Source organism: Trematomus bernacchii, unplaced genomic scaffold, assembly GCF_902827165.1.
Source record: "Trematomus bernacchii unplaced genomic scaffold, fTreBer1.1, whole genome shotgun sequence".
In the NCBI taxonomy this organism is placed as follows: Eukaryota; Metazoa; Chordata; class Actinopteri; order Perciformes; family Nototheniidae; genus Trematomus; species Trematomus bernacchii.
The window spans coordinates 25,616,664-25,633,159 of NW_022987720.1; the positions used below are offsets into that span (position 1 = coordinate 25,616,664).

The 16,496-nt window shown below is 40.6% G+C and overlaps 1 protein-coding gene across 1 annotated transcript in view; it reads left to right on the forward strand.

Moving 5' to 3' along the window:
- Nucleotides 1-16,496, forward strand: part of grin2aa (glutamate receptor, ionotropic, N-methyl D-aspartate 2A, a) — a 157,029-nt gene that overhangs the window by 126,337 nt on the left and 14,196 nt on the right. The window contains exons 6-10 of the mRNA XM_034142383.1: nt 1,176-1,378; nt 6,698-6,869; nt 8,142-8,295; nt 9,191-9,316; nt 9,416-9,645. Of these exons, the coding sequence (XP_033998274.1) occupies nt 1,176-1,378; nt 6,698-6,869; nt 8,142-8,295; nt 9,191-9,316; nt 9,416-9,645 (885 nt within the window). The remainder of the gene's footprint in view (nt 1-1,175; nt 1,379-6,697; nt 6,870-8,141; nt 8,296-9,190; nt 9,317-9,415; nt 9,646-16,496) is intronic.

Genomic DNA, 16,496 nt, shown 5'->3' on the forward strand with positions numbered 1-16,496 from the left:
CATTTTCAGTATCTTAGCCCGTCTCCATTTGATACTGCGTTACACAACCACACATATACGCTCTTGTGTGTGTTAATGAGGGTGCGACACACAAAAAACTTTGGCTGTAAAGTCAGCTAATCCACTTCACACTGCAGCGGGGTTGCTGTGTGAGCCGAGGACAGAGAGAGAGACGAGAAGAAAGAAAGACTTTTGAAATGGAGGGAAAGAGTGAGAGCGAGGTTTTTGCCATTTTCTGGCTCCTGTAACATTAATAATTGAGCGTCGAGCAAAGCCTAGCTGCATGCTGCTGTCTCTTTCCCTCTGCCTCCTCCGCCTGACACAAACATGCGTAAATATCACACACACACACACACACACACACACACACACACACACACACACACACACACACACACACACACACACACACACACACACACACACTCACAGGTGAAGGTAGGCCAAGATCACCCATAGGGGAATCTGTGACATCACAGCTCTGAAAACCTTCTGAATTATTAACAGGCCCCATCCTTCTTGCACACCCCCTCTCTGTTCGTCCTATATGTTTGCACTAGTACCCATTCTGTACTTTATGTCCCCCCCTGTGTGCATTTTGTCATGCATCCTTACACACCATGCTTCTAATATGTTATGTTGTCATACTGGTAATCACATCAATTATGGTCTGTGAACATGTGTACTGATCTCAATGTTTTCGGTCCAAAAAAAGCAACATATGTAACATTACAAGGAATTGTTAACGTGTGTCTACATTTGTAATCCTCTCCACTTCCTGTCTGCTTTGAGTTATTGGGCAACAGATTACAGCAGTTATAGGAACTACCAGGTAAAGAAAGGTAACACACTGCATTTCTCCTGCCATGTTATCATCACTGCAGTGGACGACTTTTTCCCGCCACTTCCACTTCCTGTCTACTTGTAACTATTAGATCTGCCGAGTAATTAGAGACTGTCTTTTCTATGTGATGTCATGGGTCTAAACCCCAACTACTGTTACAGAAAGTGACTGATTCCCAGCTTGATCACTATTTGTAAAGTATTGGCTGAGATCCACACTCTCTGTAAATGCCTTTAATGTTAGTTAACGTTTTCTAGTTTTTAAGTGAGTATCCATCTCATTGAGCTTTACTAATTCATCGTCTTTCCTCCCTTCCTCTCCCTCCTTCCAGATGGGGAAACTGGAGAACCGCAGCCTGACACTGAAGTACCCGGTGTGGCCGCGCTTCAACTCCATCGGTGACGCCGAGATGGACGACAACCACCTGTCCATCGTCACGTTGGAGGAGAAGCCTTTCGTTATTGTGGAGGACGTAGAAAGGCTCACTGGTACCTGCATGAGGAACTCTGTGCCCTGCAGGAAACACATAAAAGAGTGAGTCGGCCATCTTTATTTATAGCAGTGGTGGGATGTAATTTAGTACATTTACTCAAGGACTGTGCTATTTTGTCCTATGCATTCTTTACTTGAGTTTTTTCCATTTTATGCTTCTTTATTATTTGTATTCCACTACATTTAAGAAAAAGATACTGCAGTGTTTACTCAAATATATTTAGTAGCTTTTTCTATATATAACAAAAACACGTGAAAATATGATTCTCCTAATACTGTATACCCAGTATGGAAAAATTAAATTTGCCTCAACGTTGACAAACTCCTACATTTAAATGTGCTTACATATAGTAGTAAGCATTAAAAACAGAATAAAATATAATTAAAAAAATATATATACTTTGTACATAATGGGTACTTTTTAAGCAAAAAATAATTCCGTACGTCTATAACATGCTACGTGTTGTGATGTCTGTGTTTGCTTCCCCTGTCGCGAGTTCTGATCGCTCAGTGATGATACTAATACCTATATAATCTGTGGAATCTCAGCTTTAATGGGATATCTTGTATGTGCAGTTACGATAAGTAATAAGGGTATTTTTACCTTGAGTTCTGTGCTAAGTGCGTTAGCATTTTTTCGCTCAGGGGTAATTTAGACGCTTCTTATGAGACTTGTGTTTTGTTTTGGTAAAGATGGTTTGTACTGACAGTTAGCTGAGTTTCTTCCCGTTAATCTGGTATGACACATTAATAGGTTTTTAAATATTAAGAAGCCCTGAGACACAGTTTTGTGAAAAAAAAGAAAAACAGGTTAAGTAAAGGATCTAAGTACTTCTTCCTCCACTGCTAACTAGCTATGCAATGTTTTGCTATAGTTGCAAAACCCCCTCATATTTCCAGGTTTAATGGTTTGACCCCTTATCTGAACACGACTCGTTGCTGAAAAGCAGCTCAGAGAGGAGTGTAGGTCAATGTCCTAAAGCATGTGCAGTTTCTAACTCTGGGTTGCACAAATAAAGAAAATATTATCACTTTTGGCAGTAGCTTACAGTTAAACAAATATCAGGTTGAAGCAGAATGTTGCATGGCTGCAGAGTTTTTTCTCTAGCGTCTAGTACTGCCGCAACTTACTTGAAAAACCTTGACCCAGGTGGTATTAAAAAATGATGCAGGTACTATCTAAAACGTTTGCTAATGGAAAACCAAAATAGAGCAGGTTGAGTGGAGAAAAGCCAGGTTTTACCCTGCAGAGGAAAAGGGAAAACAGTCAACAACTATCCTTATAAAGTCAAGGCAACTACACAATTCAACTACAATTCAATGTGGGTGAATAAGTTAGTTACTGTCATTTATTCTATAGGTGGAAAAATCCCCAAAAATTATACTATACTGTAGTTTTAAGGGTTCACTACGACACTGACTGAAATAGACTGTATGTACCTCACTGATCGTCATCTTGTAGATATGAAAATGGGACCAGCATAACAGAACACCAACACACATTTTATATCAGCGTGTTGTATAATCAGAAGGTGGCAAACATGACATCATCGTTTCCATTCCCACAGCACAGTGTCTGTGTTGCTCTCCCTTTCTCTCGCCCCCCTCTCTCTCTCTCAGTGGAGGTGCAGTCTCTCTGCAGCAGCTTCTTCACTCCCCCTGAAAATGGAGGCGACTGCTGAACTCAGCAATTTACTTCCTTCTTACCAATTTTCTCTCCTAACAGCCACATATTGCTGGCCCCTCGCTGTATTAGGTTCCTGAAGTAAACACACACACAGGGAGAGTGTCTTGGGGGTGTGTGTGTGTGTGTGTGTGTGTGTGTGTGTGTGTGTGTGTGTGTGTGTGTGTGTGTGTGTGTGTGTGTGTGTGTGTGTGTGTGTGTGTGTGTGTGTGTGTGTGTGGTGTGTGTGTGTGTGTGTGTGTGTGTGTGTGTGTGTGTGTGTGTGTGTGTGTGTGTGTGTGTGTGTGTGTGTGTGTGTGTGTGTGTGTGTGTGTGTGGTGTGTGTGTGTGTGTGTGTGTGTGTGTGTGTGTGTGTGTGTGTGGGTGGGTGGGTGGGTGTGGGTGTGTGTGTGTCTCTGAGAGTGCTGCTGAATCAGAGCATGTAATTGGTTTGTAGATAATTTAATATAATTCCACACAGACACACCTACAGTAATAATGGCATGTACACTACACACTTCAGAATCAGAAATAGGTGTATTGCCAAGTTAGTTCACACATATGAGGAATTTGCCTTGGTGTATATGGTACTGTATAGATTGTTTGTAAGAAAAGGACCAAACAAATCTAACAATTATAAAAAACTATTTTCAGATACAATTAGCCGTAATGTGAATGTCTTTAACTACTATGCAATCAAACACACATGACTTAACACACCCACACACACACACACACACACACACACACACACACACACACACACACACACACCCACACCCACACACACACACACACACACACACACACACACACACACACACACACACACACACAGAGATGATTAAGCAGTAATAGGGTCCCAGGGAAGAGGCCAACAGAGATTTTCATCCAGCATGACTGTGAAGTAGGGCGGAGGATAAAGCATCTCCAAGGAGGAACACAAACACACACACACATACACAAGTTCATATACACTTTCTGTTGCCACATGTCCACTCACTCACAGGCCAATGCGTCCGGGCGCGCTCCTCCCTCCCACAGCGCAATTCCCTCTCAAGCATCCGCAGTGTCCATTTGGAGGAAGAGGGGATGGATGGAGGGGAGGCAGAGTGAGAGGAGGGGTTGGATCGGGGGATGGAGGACTATCCATGCATGCAGAACCACAAATTCACTCACCCAGGCTAGCCCTAAGAACAAGCCCTACTCGACACACACACACACCCGGACCGGCCTCTCTGGAGACCCCCGGGGCCCTGTAGCGTTTCTATATCACGTTGGCCCCGGCAACTTCACAAACAGCCTCCATAACATCACATGCTCTCGCTGCCTGAACTGTACTAAATGGGTACACTGTGTTCATGGATGCAGCTCTTACAGTTCTGGCCTATATGCTAACACTGTCACTGCCCCCCCCCGCCAGCTGATAAGACACACAAACTTGACTCAGTGGTCCTTGTGTCCGTTATCATTTGTATTATTATTATCATCACAGATCTAATTAGGACTTGTTGAAGTTATCGGCCTTTTAAAATCACACATGGAGTGGTGGAAGAAGCTGGAAGTATAAGTCTGGCATTCAAATGTTAAAGTAGAAGTGCAGAGTATTGTCATTAAATATACAATAGTATTTATTATATCATTGGATTATTATTTCAAAGTGCTGGTAAAGGTGGATCTAACTTTAATGAGTTTTTGTACTTTTCTCAATCCATAATTGTACATAATAATGTATAAGTCGATTACAATTTATTTTCTTTTTTTAATGTATTTTCATTTTTTATTTTATTTTCTGGTTTTTAATTGAATTTATTTTTCTTATTTTATCCTTATTTCATCTTTATGTTATTCAGTCGTCAGTTATTGACTTCTGTTGGTACTTAGTGTTTTTATTAATCACAAAAATATATGTTACTACGTAGAAAGGGGGGTTAATAGTGTTGTTTATTTGTTTATATTTTGGTTTGTGAAGCTTGTTGTGACACTTTTGTGTTTGCAAAGTTCTATAAAAAAAAGTTTGGTTTGATATATCCATCCACCAATTCTACTTTATCTCCTTCTACTAACTTTGCTGTGTTGCGTAACTGCCACCGTTGCTTCAGTGTGCTTGAAAGGTTAGGCAAATAAATATTGCATTACAAGACGAGGAGGTTTTTCTAAACGTCTTTAGATTCATGAGGAAACCAAACCCCATATTGCTTCTCTGACTGGGAATTAGCCGGATTGTGTTGACACATGGTATGTTTAAAGGGGCTTAAATGTAAATTGGCTTCTTAATTTAATTTTAAATCAGCGCGAACAGCTGCTATAGATATTATCTACTTATATCTGCAGAAAATCACCCTGTCATTCACAACTGCAGAGAGATTAGTGCCTGGCTCATTCAGAATGAGCATTGTTCTCTATTGTGTGGAACTATTAGACCATAAAGAGTCCTTTTTCTGGTCTGAAGACGTGAACGCATTCCACTTTGGGTGACGTGCATTTGACAGATCGATGGCGACTAGTGAGGGAAACACAGGAAGTGGCACTTGGGGAGAAAAATGCCAAATGTTTTTCAGGCACAACAGAGTTCCTACAAAGTGACAAAGTGAGTTTCAGCTCCACAGTCACGACCGGATGTGCTTTTCTTTTCTCTTTACATCAAGTTTGTGTCTTAAGTTATTGTGAAACTAAAGGACAAGGTCATCTTTGCTGAATTAGCACACATCTAAAAGTTAAATGAGCGTCCCAGGTGGCTGAGAGTTGATGTGCGCTCCTGTGTGCGTGAACACTGTCTGAACTCTTCTGCTCTCAAATTCACACACACAGATGGTACAAGGCTTGCAGATGCAGCGCAATCACAAAGCTCCACCTCCAGAGAGACAGAGACGTAGGAGGAGAGAGGGAGCATATTTTTTTCTGATGTCAATTATGAATAGAACGACCTGTGCTTAAAGGTGAAAAACGTCCCAGGGTGACATGTGTGCATTGGTGCGTTCATACAGTCTAAATGTACCAAGTAGAATGAAATGAGAAGGAAACTGAGTTTGTTTTTCATCCCCAAAGACAAGTCAAGTCTTCGGTCAAACATGGTTCATAAAGGTGGAAATAAATGTGAAATCAATACAAAAACAACTCCACCTGGTTTAAGAATCAGGTTTTGTTAAATGCTGCATTCAAAAACACAGTAGGAGGAATTAGGGTGTCAAAAAAGGGTGCAAATATAGAAATATAATGAAATTTTTTTTTTTTTAAACTATTATAAAAAATACTAAATAAAATCTATTGTAAAAAAGCAACAAAAAAATAAGTAAAGATACAAAAAGCTTAGATATATAATCAAAATATGTTAATATATATCCTAAATTATAATATTCAAAAATAATAAAAAATAAAGCTTAATTATAAATAATATACAAAATATTATATACAATTATTTTGAGCAAATAAAATGACAAATGACCCTGAAAAACAAAAATATGGGCAGTATATCAGAAGATAAAGTGGAAGAGCTGTGTAGTTAAGTAAGAGGTAGCAGAGAACAGAAATGTGCAAAACACACAGACACAAGCATGTTATAAAATCTTCTATTCTGTGGAATTTCTGTCGTTTTCTGTCACAGAAACTCCACTGCTTTTGATAATTATTTAAAGCAGCTGCTGTTTGGAAATCACGGGCTAACAATGTGCTTTTTTTGTGTGTTTTTGTTCCTTTAGCAACTCAACTGAGGCTGGGGGGACATATGTTAAGAAGTGCTGCAAAGGCTTCTGCATCGACATTCTGAAAAAGATTGCCACGTATGTAAAGTTCACCTATGACCTTTACCTGGTAACCAATGGCAAGCATGGCAAGAAAATCAACAACGTCTGGAATGGGATGGTGGGAGAGGTAAGAGACACCACATTTTTCTGTGTACTTGTCTTTATTTAGATTTGTATGGTTTATTACATTTTATTTGTGCATGAACCTGTGCTTGCCTCTTTACGTTTGTCTGTATATGTACTGGCACTGTGATTTAATCATCTACATTTCCCCTCTGTGGGACAAATACAATCATTCAGATTTAGATTATTTAGTAGTAGCAGACTACTGACTAGCTTACCTTAAAGACTAGCTATCTTTTCCTGCTAGTCTTTAAGGTAACATATAAGAAAATGTATTGATGAGTTTTCACTTGTAGCAACTCTGAAATGTTAAGCCTAGGCTGAGAGGAAATTACAGATGTCTCTGTGACGGGATATTCCTGTTCCTTATGTTCCAAAAAAAAAAGCTTTAGTTGTTGACTTTGCGAAACTTCCACAGCGCAGGGAAAACACTTTCAGCTACGAGGCGTTGGCAGCAGCTGTAAATGCTTGGAAAGTAAACAAATCTTAGCTACTCCTGCAGAAAGTGTTTTGCATATCTTTAATTGCCAGCTCCAACTTGAAGTCCCAGAGTTCGTTTTAGGACTGTAAACTTATTGCTGATTATATATATATATATCTTATTTCATGGCAGACTTTTCCCACTAATTTGAAGTTCATTCATCTTATTTAGCAGTGACACCCGTTAACATATTGATTTTAAGAATCAGCCTGGGATTAAAAACTGTATTGATGTGGAGTCAATGAGATTCAAATGTTCTGGGGTATGCTTGGCAGGAGTTTGGATCTATTTTGGTTTAGAGTTTTTAGAGCGTTATAATGAAGATATGTAGTAGGTTGACTACTGAAGAGAATCACCAAATAGGGGAGTTTTCTTGCATATTTGGTCATGAGTTTTTTCTGTACTTCTGAGGGTCTAAAGCTAATCTGTTAGCATCAGTGCCAGTCAGACTGAACTGTCACCCACTTCATATGTGAAAAACCAGTGAATGACAAAATTATTAAACAATGTTCTCTTCTTTCCCCTTCTACCTAATGATTTACCCATAATCCTTCTCCTTATTTCCCCCATCCCTCTTAATTTACCCCTTTTTAATCCTCATCTCATCCACCTTTCCTCAAACCAACCATCTTTCTTCTCCCATATCTTCTTCCTCCCCCTTCACATCAATCTCTTCCTCCCTCCCTGTCTCGCTTCCTTCATCCCTAATCACCCTCCTCATCCATCCATCCATCCCTTTCCTCCCTCCCTCCCTCCCTTTCGCCCCTCGTCCCTCCCTCTCCTCCGCCCTTAAAGGTGGTCTATAAGAAAGCCGTCATGGCCGTCGGATCTCTGACGATCAATGAGGAGCGTTCTGAGGTCATCGATTTCTCCGTCCCGTTCGTGGAAACGGGGATCAGCGTCATGGTCTCCCGTAGCAACGGAACGGTCTCCCCGTCAGCCTTTCTCGGTAACTGTCACCGAATGAACTGTGTTGCTTTGACTCAGGAGGGATAGGGAGGAAGATCTGTTTGCTTTATTTCTGTGTATGTGAGTGTAGAGAGGTATTTGTTTTGAGTGTGTGGGGTGTGTGTGTGTGTATGTGTGTGTGTGTGTGAGTGTGTGTGTGTGTGTGTGTGTGTCGACAACACGCTGCTCTGTTACGCAGCTGTCAATACTTGCTCTTTCATCGCTGGGATTTAGCTCGACTCCTACTCTCCGCCACAGCGACTCTCACTTACCTGAGAGGGTCTTAACCGCAGGATTTCCAAATGGAGTGATCGTAGATATCCCTGTTTCGGCTGCTCAGTCACGTTCGTTTCGATCCGAGTTCCTGTACACAAAGGCACACGCAAGCATAAAAGTGAAGAGGTACACACACTCACATGTATGCAGCGCGCCGTTACTGCTGTGAAAGTGGCAATTATAAGGGCTTATCAGGAATACCCTGTTTTGGCCGCATGCCAGGATGCACACACACTAGCACACACACTCATAAAGTGCGCGGCCCTTTGCCAGCAGTGCTCTCCCATACATTAGAGCCCGGTTTAATCTCTGCGGTAGTGTTGTGAGCTCCGAGGGAGGACAGGAGTGCTGACACCAGGGCTTCCTGTGCTGCGCGCCTCCTCACACTGTCAAATAGGAGGTGGTCTATGTATATGCAAGTGTGTGTGTGTGTGTGTGTGGGGGGAGTCAGTTTGTTAAGCCATGCAGTACTTTCCTCCATGTGATTGATTTATTCATTCAGTTCATGGAAAGACAGAAAGTGTCAGAAAAAGTGATGTGTAAGAGATAAAAAAAATGTAATCCAACATGTGTTAATACTTAATCTCTGTCTTTTTATCCTCTCTCTTCCCCTCTCTCAGAGCCATTCAGTGCATCAGTGTGGGTCATGATGTTTGTGATGCTACTACTGGTGACTGCAATGGCTGTCTTTATGTTTGAGTACATCAGTCCTCTTGGATTCAACCGAAACCTGGCGCAGGGCAGAGGTACGCATCCACACACATGAGAAAACACTTTTATCTCTGCATTGTGTGTGCTTTTTCTTCTACTAAACCATCATCCCTCTCCTTCGTCCTCTCTTCCAGACCCCCATGGCCCTTCCTTCACTATGGGCAAGGCAGTGTGGCTGCTGTGGGGTCTGGTCTTCAACAACTCTGTGCCTGTTCAGAACCCGAAAGGAACTACCAGTAAGTTCATAGTGTCAGTGTGGGCCTTCTTCGCTGTCATCTTCCTGGCCTCCTACACTGCCAACCTGGCCGCCTTCATGATCCAGGAGGAGTTTGTGGATCAAGTCACCGGGCTCTCCGACAACAAGGTAGAGGATGATGTTTGGGAGTGGTACTTTGTTGATTACATTTGGCCTGGAGGGGGGTTTGTTAGTCAGTTCAAAAGTTAGATTTGAAAGTAACAGCCCAACCACATTTTCACATTTTCATTTGTAAGTCAAAGTTGTATTGAATGGTTCATATAGAACAGTGAAATACTGGTGGTACCCTGCATCAGCAAACCCCACTCCCACAGGGTCCTGGCATAGACATGACAAGACATGGCATGGGGAAAAAAGAAACATAAATAATACAACATTAAAAAATAAATTAAGTTAATCAGCAATGTGGCATAAAAAGTGTGTGCACAAACGCTTTGTGGCTCACTTTGAAATGTAAGTCTCTATCGGCTTCTATGTGTGTGTCTAGAAACGTTCCCAAGGAGTATCTGCATTATTCCATTTTCATTATCTTAAACTGGGAATGTTGGCATTGGAGCTGCTGTTTTCAACATCCAGAGAGGGTACAACATGATGATCTTATGTCGCTGAAACACATTTTGAATGCAAATGTATTCCAACATGTATGCACTTCTAAAGTCTCAAACTCACAAGTTCTACAATCGTAAGTGTTGAGCATACTTTACTCATAAGTATCAAAGAGGACTTGACTACCTTTTCAGTGCCTATCTTAAAAAGCCAAGCAGTTCAGCGATGCATTTGCTGCAACAATAGTACAAAGAAGTGTCATGTACTATAGAGAATTGAATATGAAATGTCATGCGGTATATGTGTGACATTTCATACAATAATTCCAGTGCACTCCAAAAGTAATTCCACTCTTGCTGGTAAAAGCATCCGCTGTAAAGATTGTGCAGGAAATCCATAAAAAAGGAATTTCTTAGACATTTGGATCCACAATGCAAGTATTTGGAATTGTGTCTTGATTGTCGTGTTACGTTTGTGTTTGAGGTGAATCCTTTCACACACATTCACAGACATTTCTAGTCTGCAAAGTGTGGCGCTAAAATTAGCTTCATTTTATAGCATGTCTAGAAAAAGGGTTCTGCCATTTCAGCATTAACTTAGGTTATAAAAAGGTTAATATTATAATTTCAAATCTTTTCAATGAATATAGCCATTGCTTGTAATACCACTGTTATGCCATTATGTAATTGCAAATTACTATACAGGCACACTTTGATAATTCACACTGTAATACAATGATGCATAGATATGGAAGGGGAAATGGTGGCTCTGCGGGAGGAGAGAGACAGGCTAAAAGATGAAAGAAAAAGGTCAAGTGCTATGTAAAAAAATGGGAAAGAAGAGCAAGACAAAAGGGTAGAGACTTCCTGAGGAGAGATAGGCGTTGGTATGGGGGGGAGGCTTCCAAGGAGAGAGCATTTGAAAGTGATGTAGAGGGTTTTGACAACATACAGAAGGAGAGAAGGAGGGAGGGATGGAGGAAGGGGTACAGAAACTGGCAGGAGGGTGACTGAGGAATAGCGAGAGGCCAATACACACAAGATGGTACAAGACACCAGGCGGACAGATATGGGCCAAGCTGACGGCTGAGGAAGGGAGAAAGGAATAAGGGGGGTGAAAGTAAAGGAGATATGGGAAGACAGAGAGGGCCAGGGAAGAATGGAAACAGACAAAAAGGGTAAACGGCCACTCAGACAGATATGCTGAGCGAGGCTGGACATTGAGCCATCTCTGACCCAAACATGATGAAGAAAAAATCCTCCATTCAGATGCCGGTCAGTGAGGTATACTTAAAGCTACCTTAACTGATTTTAGACCACTAGGGGGCAAAGTGACAGCAAAAAGCCTTAGATTATACTGCTTATCAATGTCTTACGGCTAACATGTTAGGAAACAGTCGCCTACTTTAACATATAGCAGGCATTGGGCAACATCCATCCCATTGACAGCATCTTTCCTATAGCATAAATGTAAGTGCTGTTAAGTTGGTTGTTGGTCACCAAACAACACTTAAGTTTCACCCAAAAAGGCTTTGATGCAACCATGGAAACATTACACTCCACTGACACCTTTGTACAAAACAACTGCCATTGAAAACTGCCCTGTTTCACCCTGCATATATTGCAAGGAAAGTTTAGTTAAAGGTGGGGTAGGTAAGTTTGAGAAACCGGCTCGAGATACACTTTTTGTTATATTCCATGGAATGCTCTTAACATCCCGATAGCAATGAATATCTTAAGTGTAAAAGTGTAAAAATGTCATCTGTGGAAGCCGTAGTACTGTAAAAAGCACGACCAATCATTTTAGCCGGCCCGGCTAAAATAACTGGATGGCCTACCTGCCTGTCAGCCTTCCATCTGTGCACAAACTTATCTCGTGCCCTCATTGGTCATGTGGGCGTTCGTGGGTGTTGGAGGAGGGGCTCTGTAAGGAAGTGGCAGATTTTTTCCGGCTGTGTATTTTCAAATTCTAGCGCACTCGAGCTGGTTTCTCCAAAATTACCTACCCCACCTTTAAGTGTTACTTAAAAACGCTTCACTGTGTGGATTTGAGGTGATGGGAACCTCCTAAGTTTGCAACCAACCAGATGATCACAGATATTCTAAGGCCAAACATTTTAGATTTTCCCTCAAAATCTGTGATTTTAGTTTCAGTACAGCGATCTTGAATCTGGCTAAGCAACCTTTTTAAATGCCATAAGTCATTGTATTCACTTTTCAGTCTGCCTAACGTATGCCAATCATTGGTACGTGCAAGCTAGGAATGCCAAAGTCTCTGCAATTGAATTTATTTTTGAATAGATCACATCAGTGACTTACAAGTATAAATACAATGTGGAGATGTACAATCGAACAAAGGGTATGTGGTTCTCCTAAAATGACCCTTATACTGCATTTGAAATCATTGGGAAAAAAAACGATATGTTTGCACATTCACCCTCCCTGGGCTCTCACATTATAAATGATAACAGGGTTCAACAACTTTAGCACATTTGTGTCACTTTGCCTATAAAGTTGACAACACATTTAAATGTTTTGATTCATTTCAGGTGGGGACAGCAGGAAGAGCTGTAATGGTTGATGTTATCTTTTATAAACAGGAAGTTATGATTGCGTGCTGAATTGATGGCAACACTTCTCTTATGGGAGAGTGAAGGTCATTTAACAGGTCTCTGTCGTTTAAGGCTGTACAGTCACCAGGGATTTCAGTTTTTTTACTTTGACTTATTTTCTATGCTACAGTAGCTGAAGAGTACACAGTGTTCTGGTTTCTTAACAGCTCAGAGTAGAGCATGTTTTCAGTGCACACATTTTAACAATTCAAATGTTAAACAAGCAAGTGCACTGCTGAGGTTTTGGCAGTTGGTCATGGTGACATAATAGTAACCGCAGTAACCTGGTTTTAGAAGTGGCCAAATGCATCCGATCTCAAAGGAAGAAAAACCTTTTGTATCTAATAATATAAATACATAACATTTGTTTGTCAGGGTTTTTCTGACAAGTGATGGTATTTGTATATTATTATTCTCATTGGGGACTTGTCCTGGAAAAAATATTGCACCTCATGCCAGTCCGTCATATACTTCAATACTGTAGACTGCCTCTGGAGCAAATTGGGATGAAGTATCTTGCTTGGTGGACACACATTTATCCCGTTAACCACGGCCTCCCCAATATATTTTGAACAATAGGGCAAATCTAGCAACTTTAAAGGTGTGAACTTGACTGAAAGCACTTAACTACAGTGCCGTTTCTTATATTTATTCTATCTTTTTGTAAAATGTGACATAAAGGTGAGTCTAAAGTGGTAAAGGCATCTTTTATCTGGAGTGTGATTGATTCACCAAAACGACGTGGAATCAATGATAAGCGCTCTTGGATACAGCTGCCCTTCGAAGCAGGTTGAGAACATTTTGAGAAATCCATCGATGCCAAAAACACTTTGGCAAATTTGGTATACGTTTTTTTTTCTATAACTTCTATCATGAGCCTTTAAATTCCGAATTTATTTATTTTTGTATTTTATATGAATGTTATTGTATCTTCAGCAGTCTCTTAACTTTTTTTTTTCTATAGCCTTCATGTCATGTGACCAAATGACTCCAAATAAATGCAGCCTAGTAATTTCTACACTGAACAAGGAGGACACGATTATTATTTTTTTCTATTTTAGGTGAATATGTTTATGAACAAATCAGCAGGTTTTTATTTTAAATTATTTCCAATAGCTTCTATGTCATGTGACCTATTTACTCCAATCAATGCAGCATTGTATTACTACACCGGTTAAGTATGAAGCACCTCTCTTTGTAGGATTTGAGTGTTTTTTCTATTTTCGATGAAGATTGTTATCAACTATTTTTTTGAAAAGTCTAATTTGTTCAATGTCTCCCATGTCACATGACCAAACTTCTCCAAATCAAGATCTTGAATTACTTTTAGAATGAGAAGGCAGATTTAAAATTGAGGAGAACATTTAACTACAAGCTGAATAACAATGCAAAACTTTGCAGTGACACCACAATAGCAGTTTTTTGTAAAGAGTTTAGAGGACCTTGAGAACCGCTGCTTTAATAGAGACACAGTCGATTTGTAGAAGAACAAAGTGGCATGTTAGAGCGATGGATGGGCAAACAGGAGCATTACGTTCTAGACACAGTTAGACACACATTCAAAAGGGAGTCCTGTGCTTGTATAACAGCAGGACTTGCATAATAAGGAGATGGAGAGGAAGGGGAGAATTGAAATAGAAATGGGACAGCATGAGAGGTGAGTTAGACAGATTGGACGCACTGATGTTAATGTACAAAAATCAAGTACATTATTAAAAGCATAATTCTTATATAATGGATGTATGTATTTATTTTCCCTCTATGCTTGGAAATTCAGCCTAAAATGACAGACATTTACATACAAACCGCTAGATAGAAAAGGTTGGGAGATGATTTAAATCGCCTGTTAACAACATCTCGATATCTGGAGTGCTTCGCCGCGGCTCATGGCTGGGGGGCAGTGAGTGCTCTTATCTCCACCTGTCTGACACACAGAGCCTCGCCTCTTTCATTTTCTCATCATCGTTGCATCAAGCTTTCATTACAAGCAGCTGCTGCGGTTCTCAAAAGCCCTTCACTTGTAATTATCCAGCTCGAGAGGAGTTCAGTCCATACAGTATCTGTATCACCCCCTGCAGATCTGACCCCCTTCTCCCCATCATATATCCCCTCTTCTGACCTCAAAGCTTCTGCTCCACCTTAAAAGAGCCAGAAATTAGGTGAATATGAGGATGGAGAAACAATAGGAGGGTCTGCGTGAGGAGGCAGTCTCCTGAGGGCCATCTCTCGTGATGCAGACACACACCATGACATCACCGCTAACCTGACCTGATTATACAACACAGATGCACATGTGGGCAGACAGATAGAGTATGCATAAATATTTACATGCATATACAATGCAGATACATTTATGATATAACTAGTACACATAAACAATTCAACAATCACGCACACAGATGCTTTTTTTTGCAGATGTTAAACAGATACTTACTGTAACAGACATTTTGAGGCGAATATCAGAGTTATCACTACCATTCTAATGTGTAAGACGGCCGAACTCAAGCGACCATAAAGTAAAAACTCAATAAAATGTCGGATTTTTAACACAAACAAAACATTTTCTGTGGGTTAAGGAAACAAAACTACTTGGTTTGCATTGGGAGAATACTGTATTCTGGGTTAAAATAACTATGATTGTAAAGTGAAACTGAAAGTTCATTATTAAAGGTGGGGTAGGTACTTTTGGAGAAACCAGCTCGAGTGCGCTAGAATTTGAAAATACACAACCGGAAAAAATCTGCCACTTCCTTACAGAGCCCCTCCTCCAACACACACAAACGCGCACATGACCAATGAGGGCACGAGATAAGTTTGTGCACAGATGGAAGGCTGACAGGCAGGTAGGCTATCCAGTTATTTTAGCCGCCCGGCTAAAATGATTGGTCGTACTTTTTACAGTACTACGGCTTCCACAGATGACATTTATTTATGGATTTTTTGTCAAAGCACTTAAGATATTCATTGCTATCGGGATGTTAAGAGCATTTCATGGAATATAACAAAAAATGTATCTCGAGCCGGTTTCTCAAACTTACCTACCCTACCTTTAAGGTCTTAAATAAATATTTCACATTGGACACAAATAACAACCATCCATCTTTCTTGAGCTAAATCCCATAAGGAGTTCCTCGCTCTCTACAATAACACGCAAACCAATTGTTTTTTTAAATGGTGGCTCTTTAGGGAAATAATCTTAAGCAATATAAAAGTGCGGGGAAAAAAGGCAGCGTGCTCATTGACGTTTTTCTAAGTTAGTTAATTGTGTAGGTTTTGAAGAAACTGAACACACATGATACTACTATGCAACTAATTGACCTATAAGTTAAGTCACCACTGTGTTGGATGAATACATGAAAGTGAAGCAAAACATCGATTAGGAAGGTTATTGAATTATTATTTTACAGCTGTTTTAATAATATTGAGTGCACAACAACACACACACACACACACACACAGACACACATATATACACACACACTCAGACACACTGTGGTTGGAGTGGAGCCTATAATAAACACTTCTAATTGATAGGGTTTGCCTGTTTCTGGCAATAAGGGCAGATTGTTACCGCAGTGCTTGAGGGTTGTTACTGGGGCGACGAGCACACGACTACAAAACCCTCTAACCTGTACACAGACTGAATTACACCTGAGGGAGACACGGGGGGGGAGGGAGACAGAGAGACATGATGGGAGCGCTCAAAACAAATCCAGTTAGAGGGAGGAAGAAAAGATGGAAAATAATAGAATATGTTTCCTTTTGTGGCTAATCTACTGAAGTCTGGGTGAATCCAATGTTT